Here is a 24936-nt window from a genome sequence, read left to right as displayed (position 1 = left end):
TGTTTGCACATTGTATACAAGCATATATAAATAAATTGTCCCCACTTATTTGAGGTAGGGAAAAATTGTAGTATTTATATACATAGTCTGCATCTTGCTTTTTCACTTAATATATATCATCTCTAGGATATATATATCACTAAAAACTTTTAAAGTAATAACAGAGAAACATCACTGGATATATATATCCTAGTGATGTTTCTCTGTTATTACTTTAAAAGTTCCTTTATCCCCTTTTTCTGCTGCATTGTGTCCTAATGTACTGCTGCACATTTTATTTAACCAGACCTGTTGATAGACATTTAGGTCGTCTCAATATCTTACTACACAAAGTATTTTTCAATGACTTGTAAAACAGGTAGTAACTTTATAAATAGGTAATTTCATATTTATGTGAGTACATCTGTACAATCAATCTAAAAGAAAAATGCCTGAGTCAAATGGTATATGCACTTGTAATTTTGATAGACATTGCTGAATTGTTGCCAGGAAGCTTTTGGTTGGTCTAGCATATATATATTAAATGCATAATATGCAAATCAACCAAACAGCCAAATAGTGGAATGACTGTCCAGATGACCTTCCAGACAACCTTCTGGATGAAGCTGAGGCTGCAAGGGCTTCCGAGACACCCAGAACTGCGAAGGCCTACTCTTGCATGAATTTCATGCATTGGGCTTCTAGTGTATCTATATAATCATCATTATTAATTGTTAGGCATTCCTAAGCCAAGAGCAAACACAATTTATTTATTACTAATACTAGTGGCCTGGTGCACGAAATTCATGCACATTAGAAGGGAATTAGATGAAATATTTTAATATTGCTATTTGCCCTTAATCTATAATAGAAGTGTCAGAGATGAAAGAAAATTAGTAAAATGTATATGAAAATCTCCCTCCTGTCAGAGTCTGAGGCACACCATAGTACCCAGAGTCAAGTTCCTGCCCAACCACGCATGCCTCCAAATCGCACAAGACCCAGACCCAGCTGGCCCCACCCCTGTAAAGCTCCCCAGGGTTGGTGGCTCAGCCTCAGGTCCCTGACAAGCCCCACTGGATGGAAGGTGCAGCTTCAGGTCCCCTGGCCCAGTGCCAGGCAGGGGTAATGCCTTAGGTCCCCTGGCACAGCCTCAGGTACCCTGTCAAACCTGCTGGGGGGAGGGGGGGCCACAGCCTCAGGTACCTGTCAAACTGCTGGGGGGAGAGGGAGGAACAGCCTCAGGTACCTGTCAAACCTGCCAGGGGGAGGGGGGCACAGCCTCAAGTCCCCCAGCCCCTGCGTGACAGTGTGGCGACATGACAGTCATTTGCATATTAGCTCTTTATTATATAGGATTATTGTCTTTTTCTATGTATCATTTGTAGGTTCTATGTATCATTTGTAGGTTTTGCTTTATGGAACTCAACACTACATTAACTGGTGTGAGAGATTTGTAATTGATACATCTTCACTGTGAACTAATGGCTTCAGCCTAATTAAATGCCCTTCCCTGCACTGTTTAATAGTTTTCGCCTTGAATTTCAACATGTCTGATTTTAGGCTGGACCCCTAATTTATTTTTGTATATTTATTTGAATTCAACCCTTCTGAATTACCATTTTAGATGTATGTCTTTCATACAGTGCAGGCTTGATTTTTGCTATGTGTTACAACCTGAAGTTCCTTATCCTTTATTAAGGCAATCTTAGGCCATTAACATATATTGATTTATGTGTTTGGTTTTAGTTGTCATATGATGTTATTTTTTCTTTATAACTTCTCTTAAGTTTTTAATGATACAGTCCATTTGTGTGTGTGTGTGTGTAGGTACTTCTGATATGTAGGTTATTTTCCTTTGTGTACCATTATAATGACAACTTTATGTAATACCCTTATTCTTAGTTCTATTTTAGATAGTGCCTATAAGTTTCCTACTCTGAATAGTAACAAAATGTATTTTCTCTTCCCTCTTTTCTCACACTTTGTTATTTATTGGTATTATCTTTGTTAGTGTTTATACTAGTACCAAAAAGTATGTTTAAATTGCTTAAATGATAGATCTTATTCCCCTCGTACAGGTCAGACAACTTACCTTTCACCTTTCATTCTTGATTCCTATTTTTGTTAGCTGGATTATTACTACATTTCCAGGATATTTACACTCAGTTTTGGTACCTGTTACATGAGTTTTTGTCTTATTTCTAGAGTTAAATGCAGTCAATACTTATTTCCAGTTCTTTGCTATAGAATTTTATGATATTTCTTGACTGGTTCAAATTTGACCTCTAGTTGTTTCCTCAAAAGGAATCATGAGAACAATATTGCCTAAAGTGTATTTTTTTTTTCTATTATCAAAATCCATTTGTAGGTTTTTTATTTGAGAATGGTACGGTGAATATAAAATTCTTGGTTTACAACTCCTTTCTCCTTAAGGATCTTATAGTTTACTTCACTACCATCTAGAGCTGAGACTTTTGTAGAGAATTTAAAGCCAATCCGTTTTTTCTCCCTATAAGTGATTTGGTCTTTATGCTTATTCACCAAAGAATTACTTTTCTTTACAGTTGAGTAACTCGACTAGAATATGCTTTATTGTTGACTATTCCGGAATAGTTTTCTCTACCACGTTTCAAATACATAGCTTGATATTCTATTTTTTTCTTGAAAACTTTTTCTGAGTTATACCTTTAAAAATGTGTTCTGCCTATACTTTTTCTTTGGGTACTCCCAATTATGCAAATATTGACTCTTCTTTTATTATTTCTTTTATTAACTTCTCTCCCACAATCTTGGAGGGGAAAAAATGTCCATCCTTTTACCCTAAATTAAACTTTCTACCTAAGTTCTATTAATCCTTCTTTCCTGTTTTTGCTGGAATTTTTCTACATCAGTCAGGCCTCCTCTCTTCTGTGAACTTTCTCCAATTGTACTGCTTCCTTTTGCTTAGTCCAGAAACATTGCCAAATCTCTCCCAACCACAAATTTCCCCCAAACTTAACTGCCCTCCTACCTTCCCTCCATCTCTTCTTCTCCTTCAGAAAAGTTTTCTAAAGTAGCTTATTACTTATAACTCCCATTTCTTTACTTTTCATTGACTCCTCAATCAACCTGGCTTATTCTCTGAAACTTACCTAACTTATGTGAAGAATTACTTTAAGTTATAAAAACCAATGGATCAGGACAATGAGAAAGACAAACCACAGACAGGAAGAAAATGTTTGCAAAAGAAACATCTGTTAAAAAAACAAAGTGTTATCCAAAAATGTACAAAGAATTCTTTAAACTCAACACACACACACACACACACACACACACACACACACACGCAATCAATTAAAAATAGGCCAAAATATATATGTAACCTTATTATTCACAACTAGAGTCCCAGTGCACAGAATTCATGCACCGGTGGGGGGTGTGGCCTGCAGGGATCACTCATCCCAATCAGCCAAGTGGCTGTGGACCTACGATCTGAGCAGTTGCTCCTGCAGCGGAAGCAGCTGCTCATCCTAGTCAGCTGAACAGTGCTCCCACAGTGACTACCAGGGGGCAATTCCTGTGTTGAGCATCTGCCCCTTGGTGGTCATTGCACATTATAGCAACTGGTCAACTGGTCGTTCTGCCATTCAGTCACTGGGCTTTTATTATATAGAAACCCATCTATCCTTCAGTGGATAATTGGAAAATAAGATGTAGTACATATATATAATAAAATAATATTCAGCCATAGAAATAAAGATGAAATACTGCCATTTGCTACAACATGGATGGATCTTGAGAGTATTATGTGAAATAAGTCAGACAAAAAGGACAAGAACTATATGGTTTCACTCATATGTGGCATCAAACAAACAAAAAGAACCAAACTTATAAATACAGACAATAGAATGATGGTGACCAAAAGAGAAGGGGGATAAACCAAGAGAGTAAAAGGGGTCAAATACTAGGTGACAAAAAGAAACTAGGCTTCTGATGGTGAGCACATAATTGAGATTTCTCTGAACAGGGGAAGGATGATTCTAAACCATTGTGAAGCAAAGGTCATAGACAGACATCAGTTAGTTCTCTGGGACTGATTTAGAACCTCCAAATGTGTCAGAAACCCTCCCCCCACCTTGTTCAAAATCAGAGCAATCGTGAAGTACAGTTCTTAAACTGAATTCAAAATGTAAAGTTGGTTCCTGAGTAAAATGGAGATTAGGTCAAGTGAGTAGCCTGCCTTGGAAGGAAGTCAAACAGCTATACCCTACTCTGAGCAGACTTAGGACCTGCGGTGCACCCAGGATACCAGGCAGCCTCTGGCTGTCCCTGATTAGCATGCACGCTAATTGAGAAATGGATGAACATACAGTTCAGGTGCTTAAGGAATTTTTGTAGGGCAGAGATAAAATAGGCGTATTTGTAGTGAAACCCAAATTAGTATTCCCTCCATTAAAAATCATTTAAGGCAACACACCTGAACCTCTACTTGAATCTCTGTGGATGGAATAAAAATGACTGACATGTGGCTATTGTCAAAGCTACTTCTTCCCTCTTGGAGTAGGGATGAGTGCCCTCTGGACTCATACTGCTATGTGCCTCTGTGACAACATTTAGTCACTTCTGTGAAACTCCGGAGCAAATGGCGATGGATGGTATTCCTTGGTCCCAATCTCCAGGGAAGAACAGGCTGACCTATGAATCCGGGAGCAGGGACTATCCTGGTCTCATCACAGATCAGTGCTCTCAATCCAGATTGTACTGATGTCCCTCTGACTGCTGGTGCTGTCCTGTTTGTTTTGTAAACTAAGAACGTTGTTCTGTCCGATAGTGTGACATCAATTCCTCAAGAAAAAATAAAAGAATAATCTGCACAAGCAATTCAAGTTAAGAAGTTGAACACCTTTTGTTCCTAACAGTGAGCCAGGGGTGATGGTGGGAGGTACACAAAATGCTTGCTTTCAAGAAACTGCTCAACTATTGTAGTTCATCATAAGCAATTCGTTTAATGTCTATGCTGTGAACACAGGGCCCACAAGGGTGAATATGTTATGCATCATCCTTTTTGGAAAAGCAATGCATCACCATGGAGAAATGAGACCTTTGTAGGGAGAGTAATAAAGTAAAATATTTCAGCTATATAATAGCCTCTTGTTAGACAAAGGACGTTAGGTGTCATAAATTTTAGATTATGGCAGTTTATGTAAGCAGGCTGAAAAATACTCTTGATGAATAAATATGTTTACTAAGATATCTGTCTGCATAGTTATACAGATTTGAAATCTCAGCATCCTACACAATGATGACACATTAAAAAGATGAAAATGTAAATGGGGAAAAGTGTTCACATTCTTCATTACAAAGTTGTACTTATTGATAGATATGCCATTTCAACTGGAAAACATAGCTAACGGTAAGCATGCCTTCTCTCTCCACGTTTAGTGCTAAAACAACTAATGTGGGACTTGTCAGCTTAAACTACATACCGCATTGTTTGTGTCCATGTGAGCACTACAAAAGAAAAGGGTGCTATTGCTGGAGTTCTTTTTCAACAGGCGTGGGGTTTTACAAAGGCCTCTCATTGGTGCAAAGACTGTGAACACAATAATAAAATCCAAATACAGTCTTTGCACTCCCATCCAAATGCAACACTTTATTTTGAGCAAGTGTAAGGACATTTTGGTTTCCAATAGCATATGCAAAAGGTTTTAAGTGCAACCTATGTAGAGTCAACCAATCCACTCAAATAAGAAATATTTCTTTTTGTACCTATTTGTCAATAATTCTGCATAAATCAAATTCCCTTGATCCTTCGTTCTTGTTTGGCAAACACCTAAAAGATCCAGGCCTACGTGTTGTTGGGAATGCAAAGATAAATTAAAATGGTCCCTCCTTTCGAAAAGCTTATAGTTTAATAGAGGAGACATTATATACACAAGTAATTATAATGCCAGAGAGAAAGCAAAATTTGCTTGAAAGAAAGATACCCATCAAGGAGAAAGGGAAATGAGAGAAGACTTCATATAGGAATGACATTAGTTTCAGATCTTGAAGAATGAAGGGAGAGGAAGATGGCAAAATGACAAAACAGCAGGAAGAAGAGCACTCGAGCAGCATGGAAGTGGAGAATATGCATAAGGAGCATGGAGCAGCTCAGTAGGAGATCCTATAGGAGGGAATAAACTAATTCAAGAAAAGTAACTGGTCTCTGATAAGAAAGCCTGGAGACACTGTAGGATAAGAAATAAATATTGATTAGAAAATTTAACCCAGAAAGACCTAGAGGGCACCTAAGCAATACAGCCCATTTGCACAAACATATTGATTATATAAACACTAGTGCCCCGGTGCGCAGATTCGTGCACATTGAAAGGAAATTAATCAGGTGGCCGGCAGGGCTGGACTGGGTGAGATGGGTCGGACATGCCCTGGAGCAAACCTTCCTCAGTCCCTCCCTGGCCAGCCTCACCTGGGGCGGCGCCGTGGCTCGAAGGTCATCTGTGGAATGAGCAGGGTCACTCTGGCAGGTGAGGTCCTTCGGCCTGGCCTGCAGGGATCAGGCTGGAACTGGCTCTCCGACATCCCCCGAGGGGTCCCGGATTGCGAGAGGGTGGTTCTCAGGTGAGGCACCCTGGAATCCGGCTTCCTCCTCTCTGGTTCTGGGTGTGTCACCCAAGAACCGCAGCTGCCAAGTCACCACAGATTGGCAGCTCCTGCACTGACTGCCTGCTTCCTGGTGGTCAGTGCACATCACAGCTACCAGTCAGACAGTCAAATTGTCACTTAGCTATATATATAAAGCTATATATGTGTGTGTGTATATATATATATATATACACATACATACATACATATACATATATATAGATATATAGATATATAGATATACAGATATATAGATATATAGATATATAGATATATATGTAGATAGATAGATAGATACTACCCATTAGCATTATTTATGTATAAATGGGTAAATGTGAGTAGGCTTCATTCAGGGAATTTAGTTATCATCTGTCTTCTAATGACTGAGAGCATCAAGTGGATTTAAAGTGATAAACAAAAACAAAAACAGAAACAAAAAACAAAACAAAAAAAAAACCTGAATAAAATGTATCCCAAAATGTATTTCTTGGGCACAATCAAGACACATTCATCCTTGCTATACAATTGAAAGTAGAAGAGAATCTAAATTGTAAGTTAAAACAAAGAAAGGGGGGAATGTTACTCTACTTTGTAGTTTTAAATTGTTGTCTTGGTTTAATGAAAAACAGAATAAAAATTGTGCAGATAACAGGACAACTAGTTAGTAGCTGAGTGATTCAAGAGACACAGGGAAAATGGAAATGCTTCATAGTTTGGCCTGCAGGTGGCACTAGTCACTCAGGTTATAGAAAACAGCAGGTACTAAGGGGTGAGCTGGAAAAGCCATTAAGAACAGATTATTCCTTCATTTACTCAGCAAGGGGAAAGTGGAGTGGACTGTTTCAGAAGCACAAGGAATAAAGAGGGTCTTGGCTTGCTGACACAGTCTATCAATTATATCTTGAATTTGTGCCCACCTATTAAATTTATCAGGAAAAACGCACACATTTCCCTAACAAATATGATGTTTATTGCCTTTGTAAATGTTCTCGGGTCCTTTGTGTCTGTGTTTATCCTGTGAGAGCATGAGATCAGTGCTAGAATGAAGCAAAAAGGAAACAAATTCCAACTTCGCTATTTAAAGATGTGCGACTTGATTCAAGTTATTTATCTTCTTTGAACTTTACTTCCCTCTGTTGTTATAATTGATGTAATTAGCTGGAATGCAGTGAGGATTTTCTAAGACACCAGGCGTTGAAATGACAGCTCTGGACATAGCTGCTCCATTTTCTCCCAGAGGAACATGTCCAATCATTGGAATACCTCTTTTATCAGAATAGGGTTCTCACTCACTGTGGCTCTTCTCTAACTACGAAGTCCCGGGGTGGCGCTCTTAGAAGTTAAACTGTCACTCTACACACCAGTGGAGTATATGAGGGGTGGAGAAGCTGTAGATGTCTCATACTAGTACCATAAGGCTACCTTGCCATTATTTTATCCCTCCTGATTGTCAGTGACAAAAGCCCAGAAACCACAGAATCTAAGATCCAGAATGGTATTTGATTTAGTCAACTGTCCATTTTTTAGATCAGGATGCCCTTCTGCCATGACAGTTGAAGTAGAAGAGAGTAAAAAGTGGGGTTTGCAAATTTAGGTCATTTTTATACTTGCTTCACAGGTGGGGTCAATGGGTAAGTAGGCATTTTTGTAGTCAGAAGCAGGATGGGAGAGCAGGAGGTGGGCAAACGATAATTACCTGGCATGCCTCTAATTATATCCTGATATTGAGATGCTACGTTTATTTTCACAAAAATGGGGCAAAGAAAATGGCGAGCAGTCTATATCCTTTAAACTTTTGAAAGTAGGTTTGTGTTTGAGTACTGCTAAACATCTTTGTTTATATTTGAAAGAGACTGAATCGGCAACCCTGACTCAACTTTTTATGAAAAAGTCAACTACGGAGACAGAAAGAATAAACAGAATGGATGGCCCAAATCTGTTATTTCACCAGTGACCATCAAACAAAACCTCTACTTCATTAATGAATAAAATATCCAATCCTAACTAACAGAGAGGTAGTTAAGACTTCACGATGGACACTAGTACTTGCCAGGGCCAGCTTCGGCCTTTATGGGGGGAGGGTATCACAACAACAAAGATCAAATCAATTAATGTTTTGCTGAATGCCTCCTCAGAGCTACCAGGAGTGGTAAACAAAATAAGAAACAGAACAAATTACGACATTCCACAGTGAAAAGATATGACTCCACCTAATTATTTATGAAAATAAGTGCTCTTAGAAGTTAGACTGTCACTCTACACACCAGTGGAGTATATGAGGGGTGGAGAAGAAGCTGTAGATGTCTCATACTAGTACCACAAGGCTACTTTGCCATTATTCTATCCCTCCTGGTTGTCAGTGACAAAAGCCCAGGAATCACAGAATCTAAGATCCAGAATGGTATTTGATTTAGTCAACTGTCCATTTTTTAGAATCAGGATGCCTTTGCCTATCTGATCACCCCTAACCACATCTGCCTGCCTGCCTGAGCACCCCCTCTCCCCCCTCTTCTCCCCCCCTCCCCCCCGATTCAGGTGATACCTTTCTTTACTTCTGACCTGTTATAAAACCCAAGTCTAGAGGCTGTACATTTGTAGAAATCTGAGCTGCTTTAGGATGATAGGGAATGCATAGAAGAATGTATTCCCAAAGTGATTATCAGTCTTTTCCCCAAAGAAACCCTGGGACTCCGGGCTATAAAGAAGGGTCAGATTTCTTTAACTGTGTTATGCAAATCAGGTTTCAGATGGCAGCTGATTTGCATGGCAGATCCCTAGCAAAGTGGGAGGTTGGGAGGGGGGGGGGAGGAAGAAAGTAGAAACTGGGGTAAAAAAGAAGGCTTATCTTCTAAGAGCCCAGGAATATACATAATAATAAGGCATTAGATCTAGGGGGTCTAACCGCCCTCTCTGCAAAAGAGTTTTCGATTTGAATGAGCATTTTATGTCCTGACATGTAGAGAGGAGTCACACATTTGGACATAGGCGGCTGAAATTCTCAAGTGCTATTTGAAGAAGTTGACATGCTATACTATTGAATTTAGGTGCCAAATCCATAAAGGAAATAGAGACCTAATGACTTTATTAGAGCAGAGATTAAAACAACATTTCTGCAAATTTTCCTTCACTTGAAATTGTCATGGTTACCTACATTTACTGATAGTAATGTTTTATTCATTGAATTTTCTTAACAATTAAATATGATTCTGAGTTTCTGTATTAACAAGCTATTATTATTATTTTTTTTTAAAGAACAACTCTTGACTTAAAAAAATCCACCCTTAAGGAAGAAGCTTAATAAATTTAAAAGAGCCTAACCTTTGGAGTCACACAGACTGATGTCCCAGTCTCAACCACTTGCCCTTTGACATGCTGAGAGACCACTATGAGGCTCTGCGTGCAATCCTAGAAGGAAATAAGCTCCCCGTTCCTCACACCACTGCTGTGCAGTTGGGCTCAGATAACACACGTCCAGTATTTTTTAAGAACTCCCCTCCCTGTCTGGCCCCCGGGAGCCGCTGAGCTCACCTCTAGAACAGTCCTTAGATACAAAATTGAGAGGAGGTGACAAAAGAGGATGGAAAAAAGAGGCCGCTTGTTTTATCTGAGTAAACATTATTAGTCATTTGCACACATGAAACCAACAGCTCAAGCATCAGGGTGGATTTTGAAAGGAATTAACTGCTTACCTCCAGCTGCTGTTCTGCCAGTTGATCCTGATACCTTCGGACTGACTCCTGAAGTCGCTTCTCTTTCTCATTTTTTGATGGTGATACTGTGCTCATGGTGCCCAGGGGGATGGAAGGTAAGCGTTCCGCCTGATGACAACTTCACAATCAACAAGTACAAGAGATAATATAGTAACATCAGGAGGAAACGTAAAACTATTTACTGCCTGTAAAGGATTCTTTACTTCTACAAAAGCATAATAAAAGTCTTTATGTCTTATTTCCAAAATTTGAACATAAGGGAAGAGCATTGTATTGATGACTTTAGGAAATACAAAACCTTAAATCATGAAAAAGAACTTAATGAGGGGGAGGGGAGGACAGTGAAATGGAAAGAGTGAAAGGTCATATATATTTACCAGAATGAGAAAGCTCTTTATTATTTACTAACTAGTGGCCTGGTGCATGAAATTTGTGCACAGGGGGAGGGGGTTGGTGTCCCTCTGCCTGGCCTGCACCCTCTCCAATCTGGGATCCCTTGAGAGATGTCTGACTGCCAGCTTAGGCTCAATCCCACAAGGACATCCCTCTTGCAATTCAGCACCTCTGGCTTCTAAGCATTCACCTGCCTGCTTGCCTGATCACCCCTAACCACTCTGCATACCAGCCTGCTTACCCCCAATTGCCCCCTACCCTGTCGGCATGCTCACTCCCAACTGCAATCCCCTCTGCCATGCTCACCTCCAGCTACCCTCCCCTGCTGGCCTGTTCACCCCCAACTGCGCCCCCGTGCTGGTCTGATTGCCCCTAACCACCTCTGCCTCGGCCTCACTACCATGGTTTTGTCCAGAAATGAGATCCAGAAGACATCTAGTCTGATTAGCATATTACCCTTTTATTAGTACAGATTCTTCATTTATCTCCCATTATCAGGAAATGAGGCCTTTTGCAAAAATATTTTTAGATAATTAAATCTTATTCTTCTTATTAAATACTAGAGGCCCAAGGCACAAAATCTGTGCATAGTTGTGGGAGGAGGTTCCTCAGCCTGGCCTTCACCCTCTCCAATCCGGGACCCCCTCGAGAAATGTCCAACTATATCTCACAATCTAAGACTGCTGGCTCCTAATGGCTTGCCTGGCTACCTGCCTGATTGCCTCTAAACCCTCTGCCTGCCTGATTGTCTCTAATCATGTCTGCCTGCCTGCCTGATTGCCCCTAACTGCTCCCCTACTGGCCTGATCACTCCTAACTGCTCCCCTGCTGGCCTGATCGCCCCTAACTGCCTCTTCCTCACCCCACACTCAGGACCCAGGGATTCCCTCCTCCAGCCAGTCACAGGCACTTGGGACCCAGGCTTCCCTCCCTTTGGCCAGCCACAGGCACCCAGGACCTGGGTCGGCTTCACCTGGGCCACAGTCACAGGTGGCTTGGACAGCGGGGTGGGCAGCTTGTCCCTCTTGTGGGCTGCAGCTGCAGGTGCTGGCACTCAGGACCATGGGGGGCAGGTGGGTTGTCCCTCTCCTGGGCTGCAGACACAGCCACTGGAGCCCAGGGCCGTGGGCACCATGGGGTGTACAGATTGTCCCTCTCCTGGGCCATACCCTGGCTGGTCCCCATTCCTCTCCTGTGAGCTCATTTGTGTATGGCTGGTCCCCATTCCTCTCTCCCCAGTGTTGAGTGTCTGAGCCATTATGGCATGATGGTGTGAGGGCATGATGACCATTTGCATGTTAGCTCTTTATCATACAGGATTTCTTGCCCACCCCCCTGCCAAAAAACAAACAAACAAACAAAAAAAACACACATTAGGGATAGAAATCCATCTGTCTGTCTATAATACACCAAACACTTCTGCTTCTGAAACACACGGAGCCTTTGCATGTTGATTCAGGATCACTGTGAAAGGACCTTGATGTGATGCGCTCCCTGACAGCCTCACCAAAAAAAACCCCAATAACACCCCCTGCTGCAATGTCCTTCTCTCCTGCGGCTGTCAGTGTGTCTGCTTCTGGTGATCCTTTGCTCCCCAACCTCTAATCACCAGTGTGTTAACACATGTATATCATCAGGTAGAATTGTGTCTAAATGACAATAAACAGGCTGCAAATGAGGGTTTCCCCTGCTATGGCTACAAAAAGTGCTAATGACTTTTAGGACATATGATTTGAAAGGTTTGAGGCCTTTCGCCTACTTTTGATTTTGTGGCTATGTGCTGGGAGCTGAGCTAGTCATACTGTTGAAAAACTGAGATTAAATAGTTCACCTTGGAATTGAGGCTTGGCAAGAATAAGAGGTTCAACTCCCACTGGGCATGGCTTTGTTTCATGGCTGAGGATGAGCAGGTAAGGTCAAAATGGTAAGGTCAATTCTTAGAGCCTGCTTTACATTAAGTTTTTTTATTATGTAGGTAATAGAAAAAGGAGAGGGAAGGAACACAAAATACATGGGTGTTAGGCTAGGAGAGGGTGGAGGAGGAGGAGGTTGGGAATAGAGAGAGTCCTTCTCTCATCTGAAACAGTGCATAAGCACTTTTGATCTGAAGCAGATCAAACCCACAACTTCTTTGCTTTGGGGAGTTACAGCTTATATATATCTTATACCTACCAAAGAGAACCACAACAAATTCAAGTACTACTGTGAAAAAACTTCACACACACTTAATTCCACCCACATATGGTATTGTTGTTATTGTTCTTTTCAAAGAAAGACGGTGGGTAAACAATAGGAGATACCTACTGTATATGTAGCCATCCATGGTTTTAAGATGAAGACACCTGTGGGGTGGTATCTGTAATGTTTCTATTTCATGGGAGAAAAAGAACCTTAAATTTTTATTCAAAAAAAGAGAAACCCCGAATATTTTATGAAAGTGATATCCATTCGGATATCACTTTCATAAAATATTCAAAGACTTTTGAAAAAAAAAGATAAATTTTAATATACAATTCCATATATTTAACGACTCGAAGATTTAAAAAAGAAATTATAAGTATAAAAGAACTTTCTGCATTTTAGGCTTGGTCCTTCAGTTTTCTGTCAACATGGCTAAATTTATCTTGCCATCAAAACAGGTGGCACTGTTTTGATGTGCAAAAGAAACATAATTAGAGCAGCTTTGAAACAATGCTCTCCTATGGCATCACCACTTTTCAGGGAGAAAAGGGTAAGAGTGTAAGTAATGATAATTTGGCAATAAGGAAACCGTAGAGGGAGGTCTCCAAGTTCTATGGGTCTGACAATGACTAAGACTGATCTAAGAAATCAAGGTACTTGGTTAGTTCTGTGAGGAGGAGCCAAAATTCGCCAGGGACATGGCAGATTGACTTGACAAGGGGTTCAGCTAGAACCAGAAAAGATGCAGAAGATACTATTATTACACCCAACTCTAGGTGATGGGAAGCTGAGTTAGAGAGATTGGACCCCAGCTGGAGTAACTCAGTGAACTGAGCTTGGTCCCATGTGCCAAGAGGTCACCAGTTTCATTTTGGTCGGGGTATATGTCTGGGTTGCAGACTCAATCCCCATGAGAGAGTGTGTAGAAGGCAGCTGATCCATGTTTTCGTCTCTCTCTCCCTCTCTCTTCCTCTCTTTCTAAAATCAATTAAAGCATATTTTAAAAAAATGAGAGAGAGAGGGAGGGAGGGGGAGAGAGAGAGAGAGAGAGAGAGAGAGAGAGAGAGAGAGAGAGAGAGAGGGAGGGAGGGAGGGAGGGAGAGAGAGGGAGAGAGAGGAGAGAGAGAGAGAGATTGGACACTTGTTCAAGGTTTTTCACAGTTAATAGAAGTAGGAGTCAAACAACGCAGGCAGTCTTGCTCCAGGGTCTGAACTCTAAAACACTATCCTATGCTGTATGAAAAGTTCTTAGTTCACAATAAGTGATCAATGTTATTAATTATTCTTTTGTTGTTGTTTTGAGGGTTGGGGGCTTAGGTCAATTTTATTTACATTTTCAAGCTCCGGTCTTTCCACACAGAAATTTAAAAAACAGCAGCAGCAACAAACTTCTATTAACACTTTGATAAAAATAATGACACTGGCTATGAAAACACTATATACTAGACTATTAATACTGAAACTAAGCCAACACTATTCCTATTTGGGAGATATTTAAGCTCCAGGTTAGGGCTGAAATCAGGTTAGGAATCACAAGACCTTGGCTAGTGGCTTTATGAACAGGTTTCTGAGGCCCCCTTTGGGCTTCACTTTTCACTTTTCTACAATGAAAATGTGAGATTAGATCAGTGTTTCCTAAGTGCACTCCCTGGAGCTCTAGGCTCTTTGCCGACAATAGGGACAGAAGTGGGAAGTGGATGGGTACCTTTGGCCCCCAGATTCCCAACCTTCAATTCAAAATGGGGCAGTTCTGCATTGATCTCAATAGTTCATATATTTAGGATCTGAAGCAAATTTTACTTGGGGGGAAAACAAAACAGGTTCTTCTGCAAACCAAGAAAGGGAAGCTAGAAAACCTCAGATCATGTGAAATCTGAGGCCTGTCTGTCATCTGACTTACTTTATTAGTTTCTAAATATGATTAACCTGGGGACTCCAAGTGGGGTTGTAGTGATAGTTTCTGAATGTTTTCTTCTTTAAAAAATTTTTATTTGTCCTTTATTTTTTTTTTTTCTAGACTGGATAAAAGTAATCCAACAAGAGCTATTACCCAATGTCTGTATTAGTAATATTGATGATTTACTTATCCAGGCCAAATGGCTTACAGCAAACTCCATGGAAAAACAATGCTTGACTTAGAAGTGACTTTATTAAAGGGATATACTAACTCTTATGCCTCCCCCAAGAAAAGAATATACGTTTAAAAGGACTTGTAATAACATTGGCATTCATCAATATTTAATTGATCTTTTTCCTACTTTTGTCCGAATTTCTTCCTCCAAGAGCACAAAACAATGAAATCAATATATAACTTAAATAGAAAATGCACATGGTCTAGCTGTTTAGGGCTCCTGGAAACACCATCTGGATAAAACTCCCGTATTATAAGGTGCTATGTTGTGTGAAAATGAACTGAAAGGCAGATATCTTAAACAGGGGTAGTAGTCTCCCGCCAGTGGAAGCCTAGAGCTGCATCCCCCAATGTTTACAAAGCATTACAGCCAGGCCTCTTTTATCTTGATGGAAAAGCACACTAATCAACTATCTTTCCACAATTGGCAAGGTGCTAGAGAAAGTTCCAGGGAATGACAGCGACTAAGCTGAAATGTACGTATAGCTAACATTTTCCAGTTTCAAACATATGTATTTCAGGAATTAAAAATGGATAAAGAATTTTAGAAAACCATCAAACACTACCTGTTTTCTGAAAGGTTAGGGTTATTGGCACAAATCCAGATGTCCAAACGTTCTTTTTCCTCATAATCAGTAGAGGGAGGCAAGACTCTCCATTTAAGGCAAAGATCTGATCATCAAAACAAAGTCACACACAAGAAAGACCAGTCAGAAGTGTATCCCTTCATAGTAAGATGTCAGGTTGCATATACCAAAAGTATGAGGTATCTTTTCCAGCCAAAGCCAAGTGAATCCTTGGTCATATACCATTACACTTGATGGCACAACTTGTCTATGATTCTATCCGCTACCCTTGGACACTCCTAATAAATTATTATTATTATTATTATTATTATTACTATGACTATTATTATTATTATTGCTTAAGTTCTTTCCAACTGGTTTTTTGCTTTCAGCCAAAACATTTTAAGTAATTGGTCCCTCTCTCTTTTTAAACCACATGAAGACTTCCAGTGACTTCCCTTTCCCATTTTCTTTGCCTTCCTTGTCCATTTCTCCCTCGCAGTCCCTCCTTGCTTTTGGGACTAAGACACTCCATACTCTCCAGGCTATTCTTAATTTTAATCTTGAACTCCTCCCAAACACACTGTTAATGACTCTTCGGTAAACACTTCTCACTGTTCATCTTAGATGGAGGCAGTTTGCACAGTGGTTAAGAGTCTGAACAGCTCCACCAGTTACTACCTCTATGGTCTTGAACAAATTATGTCTTTGTGTTTCAGCAGCATCATTTGGTACTTACCTAAAAGGTTACTGAGGGTTAACATACATAAGTAATAATGATAAAAGCCAGCATTGCTAGACATTATCTGTGCTGGCTAACTTTATGTCACTTTGACTGGGCCACGGGGTGCTTGGTCAAACAATTCTGAATGTGTCTGTGAGGGTGTTTTGAATGAGATTAACATTTGAATTGGAAGTCTGAGTAAAGCAGATTGTCCTCCCTAATGTGGGGTGGGCCTCATCCAATCAGTTGAAGGCCTAAATAAAACAAAAAATGGCTGACTCCCTGGAGAGTAAAAAAGGAACTTCTCTTTCCCGATTGTCTTGAGCTGGGCCACTATCTTTTTCCAGCCTTCAGACTCAAATTAAAACATCAGTTCTTTCTGGGTATTGAGCCTGTCAGTTTTACACTGGAACTACATCATTGGGTCTCTTGGTTCTCAGGCTTTCAGACTTGAACTAGAATTAAACTAATGGCTCTCCTGGGTATCCAGCTTACTGAGTAAAGATCTTAGACTTGTTAGCCTCCATAATCATAATCATGTAAGCCAATTCTCAATAATATCTATCTATCTATCTATCTATCTATCTATCTATCTTATATATTTTTTCAGCCAGCCAGCCATTCTATTGGTTCTGTTTCTCTGGAGAACCCTATAACACTATCCTATAAACTTAGTAAATTTTACATATGCTAATACATTGTATTTGCACAGAACTGTCTGATGTAGTTATAAATACTAACTTCATGTTATGAAAAAGGAAACTGAGGCTTAGAGAAATTAAGGAATTTGCCTCATTTCATAGCTTCGTAATACCAGAGATTGGATTCTGACAGTATTTTGCACACATTAGACCGGTCAGGTCCTTAACCCAAGGCTCAAGGTAGGGAGGTGTTCGCTTGGCTCTGTGTAACTAACTACAAAGTCTTACAGACTATAATGTGCTTTATTTGTTTGCTTGGCTCCTCACTGGACAGTAGACTCCTTGCAGATAATAGAGTGTCTTTAATTCTCTAACTCTAGAAATAGTGGCTAGAAGTTATACCAGAGGAACACAATAAGTGTTCAATGCTTCGATGATGTTATTCTATCAAATAATGCCCAATGCCTCTCCATTGCTTATCAAAGTAAAAACTCCTTATCTTGGCATTTGAGACCCTCTAACATGTTATTTAATTCAACATTTTTGTCTTTTATTATTTAGTCATCATTCATGTATTCAGTAGTCAATCATTAAGTACCAACTATATATTTAGCACAGTATTAGGTATTAAAAACAGAAAGATGGCTGTTTTAAAAGAAAGATAAACAATCCAATCAAAAAATGGGTAAAAGATCTAAATAGAAATTTTTTAAAGTGACACATAGCAGGCCAAGAGACTTATGAAAACATGCTCAAAGTCACTAATCATCCAGAGATGCAAATCAAAACAACAATGAGGTACCATCTCACAACTGTCAGAATGGCTATCATCAACAAATCAACAAACGACAAGTGCTGGAGAGGAGGCAGAGAAAAAAGAACCCTTGTGCAACTGCTGGTTGTAATGCACACTGGTACAGCCACTGTGGAGAACAATATGGAGTTTCTTCAAAAAGTTAAAAATGGAACTCCCATTTGACCCAATAATCCCACTTCTAGGAATATATCCCAAGAAAACAGAAACACCAATCAGAAAGGATATATGCACCCCTATGTTCACAGCTACATAATTTACAATAGCTTAGATTTGGAAACAGCCTAAGTGCCCATCAGCAGATGAGTGGGTTAGAAGACTGTGGTACATCTATACAATGGAATACTATGCTGCTGTAAAAAAGAAAGAACTCTTACTAGCATGGAGAGAAATGGAGAGCATTATGCTAAGTGAAATAAGCCAATCAGATAAAGATAAATATCACATGATCTCACTCATTTGTGGAATATAATGAACAGCAAAAACTGATGAACAAAAATAGATCCAGAGACATAGAAGCATCAAACAAACAGTCAAACCTCAAAGGTAAGGCAGGGAAGAGTGGTAGGGGGTAATAGATCAACCAAAGGACTTGTATGCATGCATATAAGCATAACCCATGGACATAGACAGTAGGGGGATTAGGGCATGTGCTGGGGGGCGGGCGGTGGTGGTGGTTGGAATGGCCAGGGAGAGGTCAATGGGGAAAAAAGAAGACATATGTAATACTTTTAAGCATTAAAGAATTTTAAAAAGAAAGATAGCTGTTTATATCATTCCACCCTTAAATTTTTAGCTGTATATCTGATATTAACACATATCTCCTGCTACTTCTATGCCTATCAAAATTCTATTTAAAGATCATGGCAAAGGCTACCTCTGTCATGAAGCCTTGCCTCAACTTCCTCTTTTTTTGAACCCTCATAGAACTCTGTGCCTCTTTTATATCATTTATCTGAATTTCATCTCTATTATAATTGTTTTCATGCTTATCTTAACCTTTCATCTAGACTCTAACCTCACTGTATATAAAAATCAGGTTTTACCCACCATCTTTGTCTCCTTCACGCACCATTAAAGGCACAATGACTTGCATATTTAAAAACTCACTAAATGATTGCTAATTTGGATGGAATTCAACACTCACCACACTGAATGATGAATGGGATGGCCATGGCTTGTCTTCTTTGATATTGAATAGACTCTAAAGACCTCTCTGTGTCCTTGTTATTCTGGTATCCAGATTCATTCCAAAACAATGTTAGGTTTCTATTACCTAAAAACAAAACAGGAAAAGAGTAATAAAAGAAAATTAACTGCCATCTTGGTTGGGTTGATTTGCATATTCACTCCTGATTGGCTGGTGGGCATGGCTTGTGGGCCATAGCAGAGGTATAGTCAATTTGCATGCTTCTCTTTTATTAGATAGAATTTACAATGAAATACACTGACATTTAAAACTTTTTTTCTTAAGTACTCCAGAAGGGATGGCACTGAATAAACTTAAAGGCAACCCTTAAGACTGTTTATACAGATATTTATGATCTTGTCTCACAGCTAGAGTTTATCTTTATTTTGTCTCTGCCTCCCTTTTCTACCAGTCTTTACTGTTTATGCCCTACCCTCAGGCCAGATTCTCTACTCCTTCCTTGCTTAGACACAGCACTTGTCATGAAGGACCATTCAGCAATTGCACAGATAGGAATCTTCCCTACAAACATATACAACAATGATCATGTACATATTAGAGCACAATTTGAACAGAAAAAAAGGGGGAAAGGGGAACATCATGAAAAACTAGAATACAAAATGAGTAAATTCCATTTCCAAACAAGGAAACTTTTAAAACAGGGAGTTAAAGTATTACTTCATCAAGACATCAGAGTTTTAATTTTATTTAAAAAATGTATAACAGCCTACCTAGTATAGTCAATTATTGCAATTTATAAAAAGCATCTTATATAATAAAAGACTACTAATCAAATTGTCCCCATGGGTGGGAGTTAGGACTATCGAGAGTCAGACATGCGCTGACCTCCAGGGGGTGGTGTGGAACAAAGGAAGGCCCAGCCAGGAGCCGGGAGCTGCTAGGGACCCTACCCATGCACAAATTTCATGCACTGGGCCTCTAGTATACATATAAAACTTTGGTGGATATTTCTTTTCCTGAAAGGAAACAAGATGCTTTAATAAGAAAAACCACTGGAGAGAGAGAGAGAGAGATTGAGAGGAAGACAGGGGAAGATACTTTTACTTTCCATTTTTTATTTTATAAACACTCAATACTTTTATATGTGCATTTATTACTTTATAATAAATACACTTTTAATAAATACACTTTATAATAAATACATTTTTTAAAAATACACTTTTTAAAAATAATTTTTGGGTACCATTCTGTCCAATATGTTGACCACTAACCACATGTGACTACTGAGCACTTGACATGTGACAGATATAGAATACTTCATCAATTTCAAAGCTCAAAATGAGGCTCTAAAATATAAACCTTTTAATTAAAATGCATGAAATAGAAGGCCATATATCACATAACTATATAATTCATGCAAAATACAAGTAAGCATCCTTACACCTTAGTAATCCTGTTAAAATTTAGATTCAGAATGTTTTGTGCCTGGAAGACCATATAGCCTTCAAAAGAGACTTTACAGGCTGAAAGCTGCCCTTACAAATTCCCAGGTTCCCATTGTCTCTGCACATCTCTCTACTCAGATCTCCCTTAAGATTCTGCTTCTTGGGTTTTTCTCAATTTAGACTTTCATATTTTCACTCTTTCTTTCCTCAGCATTTGGTCTTGGCCCAGCCCTGGCTCCATTTCTGTGCTACACACCAAATCCTGATATAGTTTTTGGTGGCTGGACTGGCTTGTGAAGACTTTTCCTCTGATTTCCACAAGAACTACTCAGTTAAGGTAAGAGGGGTTGTAGATTAAAGTAAGGTGGCTTCCAGTACTGTCTCTGGCACACATTATGGGTATAATTATGGAAAGCCACTAAAATTTCTTAATTATAAAGTAAGTATTTCCAATAACCTGCCCAACAGGTTTATCAAAAAGAATAAGTGTAAAGGTACATTTAAAACTATAGAACCCTGCAGAAATTTAAATTGCTTTTGAGTTGCATTTATCTTCTCTCTACTTCCTGCAAAGGACTGTGCCTTTCAAAGGAGGAGCTGTGCTTTAAAATGTTGCATGCACTTAGCACATAGCTCAGCATCCGGTACCTAAGAAACCCTCAAAAACTACTGCTGCTAGTCTTGACAAAATACCTCATTAATGTGTTCTGTGGGATAAAACAAAGGTGAAACACTATCTTTCCCTGAAAACGTTAACACAGTAAACAACACAGTTACATTTGAAAACGAGTATCAACTGTGAACCCTGACACAAACATTTAAGAGTGATAAAACTACTATGATGTTAGAAACATAAACACACACTCCTCTAGGGTAGTAATACATGCTCTGTGATCACACAACCCTTATAGCGCTAACACACACATCTCATTTCAGTTTGCTTTGTACCTATTTCCCCCTTTGGATAGTGAAATCATTGAAAACAATAGTGATGTTCAGGATCTTATTTTCAGTAAGTGACTCACAGAGCTTAATGTTTACTTACAGGATTAAATAATACTGAAGGACTGCAGGCTAGCCAGACCAGTATGGCTCAATGGTTGAACATAGACCTATGAACCAGGAGGTCACGGTTCGATTACCGGTCAGGGCACATGCCTGGGTTGTGGGCTCAATCCCCTGTGCAGGGTGTGCGGATCAATGATTCTCTCTAATCATTGATGATTCTATCTCTCTCTCCTGTCACTTCCTCTCTAAAATAAATAAAAATATATTTTAAAAAAAGAATTGCAGGCTATTAAAGGCACAAATAGCACATTCACTATACCAAACACCTACTGACCAGAATTGAAGGAAGATATGCTATTCAAGGCAACAGCCAGGGCAAAGAAAGTTTTAAACTCAAAATCAGAAATGGTTTTTTCTCTTCAGATGGAAACTAGTCTGACATGTATAACTTATGATGTTATTAAAACCAATTTCCATGGGGTGGACCCTGAAGACGAGGTTTCAGCAAACAGATAAGCCAGCTGTCCAGAGGGAAGGCAGTGAGAGAAAACATATCATGTCAGTTTCTACTTTCATGTGTTACTCAAAATACAGGGGGAAAATCCTCCTTGAGGAAATATGTTCTTCCCATACAAGGGAACTTATTAGACTATATATATATATATATATATATATATATATATATATATATATATTTTTATTTTTTTTTTTCAAAATTTTGCAGATAGGAGAGAGTTGGGTGATATAATCAAAAGGCTGAAAGAGAAAAACACGCCAACCCAGCATACTTAATCTGAAAAAGCTCTCCTTCAGAAAATGGAGAAATAATTTCCCAAACAAACAAGAGCTCAGGGAGTTCACTAGACCTGCCTTACAAGAAATGTTAAAGAGAGTTCTCCAAACTGAAATGAAAGGACAATAATTAGTAACCCAAAGACTTAAATATATGAATCTCACGGATAAAAGTAAATATACAGTCAAAATAAAAATATTCTAATATTATAATGGTGGTGTATAAACTGCTTAACTCTTATGTAAAAGTTAAAAGATACAAGTATTAAAATATGTATAGCTGATACAAATTTCCAGGGCAGGAGGGATAGGGAAACTGATACAGGAAAATTAAAACAAGGCTAAATATAGTGTAATTTGCAACCAGCTTGTAACTAACAAACCATTATCTTCCCCAGTCAAGGACACAGAACAAATGGTTAAAAACAAAAACAAAAACAAACAAACAAACAAAAAACAAAAAAAAACCCTCCCTAATGAGAGGGGATTAGGGGGAAGGGGAAAAAGGGCAGTTTTACCCACAGAAAAGCCAGCAGTCTCAAGGCTTGGCAAAATATAGTTGTCAGGTGCTTCTCATGATTTCTGGAAATGCCACAATGAAGTAAAAAAATAAAAATAATTTAAAAAAGAGGACCTTGAGAATTAATTTGTATCAAAATATTTGGCAGAGGAATTTTGAGACCTATAGATAGGAGGGTACATAATGCCTTGGACACACCCCCAATGGGCTCATCGATTAGCTAGAGCCTGTCTGTGTTCATAAGGCAGATGCACAGATTTGCTTGCTTTGCTTTTTTCAGTGAAGATGCATACTTTAATAAATTGGCTTTTCACAATGCAGTCAGGGTCTTGTATAAGTTCATTTATATGAGAAGACAAGGACCGAGGTTGGGGACAGCCCTCTCCCACTGACTCGGGGGGCTGTCCTGTACAGTAACACCTTTCATCTGGATGTCCAGTAAAAGCAAAAAAGTGAAATTTCAAAAAGTGATTTAAAAAAAATATACCTTAAATATTTACAGCCACTATTATGTAGGTAACCCAAAATTTATTAATTCCAAAACTATATTATTTCAATATCCTCAAGGTATTCTGATTTAAAAATCTGTAAAGAAAAATGCTACAAACACACAAGCAATATTTAAGATTACAAAAGAATACGTATCTCGAGACTTTTGTTTGGATAAACAAGGTTGTTGAATTAATGGAATAATCAGGGATTAAGGTACACAGAATTAAAGTTCTAATTCCTAGAGTAAGTATGTGAGAAAACTGATAATTTAACTTACTGCTAGTTATATATGTGGAGTATTTAATTCAGAAAACTTGTTTAATTTCATCTAATTAATTTTTTGGAGCCTCTTAAAACCAGGAAAAAAAATAATATAAAATGCTGCAATAACTTACTGAAAATTTGTCAAAATCCAGTAACTAAATGAGTTTACACAGATTTTGTCTCTGAAAAACAGGAGAAATGTAACACCTTCTGAGATGTCAGTTTCATATCTGTTCGTAGAATGTACAATGACATCCAAGAAAGCAATTACCCAAAAGGAGAAGTAATAAAATTCAGTAGTAAACTGCTAAAGCAAAGCTCTGATGGTTTAAATAAAAATAAGAAGTCCCAAACAGTTTATGAAATCAAAGCACCAGGAAAATGATAAACTAGAGAAGATATTTAAATCAGGTTCCTGCCTTCAGGTAGTTCTGCCTCTAAACAAATTACAATATTATCTTCTACTTTTAAAGATCTCCTGAGATAGAAATTGCATACCACTCTCGGGGGACTATAAATCACATCTCCTCCTGTGTTGAATATCATCCTGTTATTACCCTCTGGTTTTTTAAACCAAGCTCTGGTCATTTTTATTAAAGAAAAATGTTGCATGATTTACTTTTCACCAGTCTGTTTTGGAATGCTTCTAATGATGCCATTCGCTGTCATGTCGGTTCAGAGTCTGTGGTGCATGTGAGATGAGAAAGGCCCTAGACAATCACTTCCCAAAGGGCTCTATTTGAACTGAAGGAAAGCAAGGCAAGATGTCTTCGGTGGTGAAGGTGCTTATGGCCCCATTCTGGGTCAATGACAGTTGGTGAGCATACTTTGTAGTCTTTTCCAATTCAATAGCATTGCCACTGTAGAGACAGACACTAGACTTGGCCAACATGGCACAGCACTCTATTTCAAATTTCCTCAAGGACGGACAGTCGCTGGTAAGGATGGCCAGTTTTGTGTTGCCTTGTCTGATCATCTTCAGAGTCTCCTTGTACCCCCGGCATGTACTATCCAGTTTTCATAAGAAGTTGGAGCCTAGAGTTGATCAACTCAGCAACTTTTTCACCTTCCTTGTGGCCACCATCTTCCTGCCTTCAGTGCAGGGTGGCCCCCAAACAGGAGCAGCAGCCAAGATGGCTGAGGGTTGAGAAAGGAAGGACTACTCTCTGATTTTTAGAAAAACCAGCCATTCCACCCTTCCTAAGCTGGTCCACGGTGTGATCATTTGTCATCTATATTCTCCATAGAATTTCCGGGTTAGGAATGGCAAACTGGTTCCACGTGATATGCCCACTCTGATCAGTTGGCTGTGATGCCTGCAGGATCAAGAGGCCAATCGCTGTCATGTTGGCTCAGAGTCTGTGGTGATGAGAGATGAGATGAGAAAGGCCCTAGACAATCATTTCCCAAAGGGCTCTATTTGAATTGAAGGAAAACTAGGCAAGATGTCTTTGGTAGTGAAGGTGCTTATGGCGCCATGCCTTCTCTTGGCTCCAACT

At 39.2% G+C, this 24936-nt stretch overlaps 1 protein-coding gene across 1 annotated transcript in view; it reads right to left on the bottom strand.

The window, feature by feature from the left end:
• MORC1 (MORC family CW-type zinc finger 1) overlaps positions 1 to 24936 on the bottom strand; it is a gene marked incomplete at both ends in the record, with an annotated part of 135467 nt that overhangs the window by 46262 nt on the left and 64269 nt on the right. Inside the window, 3 exons of the mRNA XM_084870422.1 lie at positions 10296 to 10434; positions 15588 to 15693; positions 18914 to 19042. Of these exons, the coding sequence (XP_084726548.1) occupies positions 10296 to 10434; positions 15588 to 15693; positions 18914 to 19042 (374 nt within the window). The remainder of the gene's footprint in view (positions 1 to 10295; positions 10435 to 15587; positions 15694 to 18913; positions 19043 to 24936) is intronic.

Source organism: Pipistrellus hanaki, assembly GCF_964339955.1.
Source record: "Pipistrellus hanaki genome assembly, chromosome: 2".
Lineage (NCBI taxonomy): Eukaryota > Metazoa > Chordata > Mammalia > Chiroptera > Vespertilionidae > Pipistrellus > Pipistrellus hanaki.
Note: the sequence above shows the minus strand (reverse complement) of the source record. Positions and strands in the feature narration are given on the sequence as shown.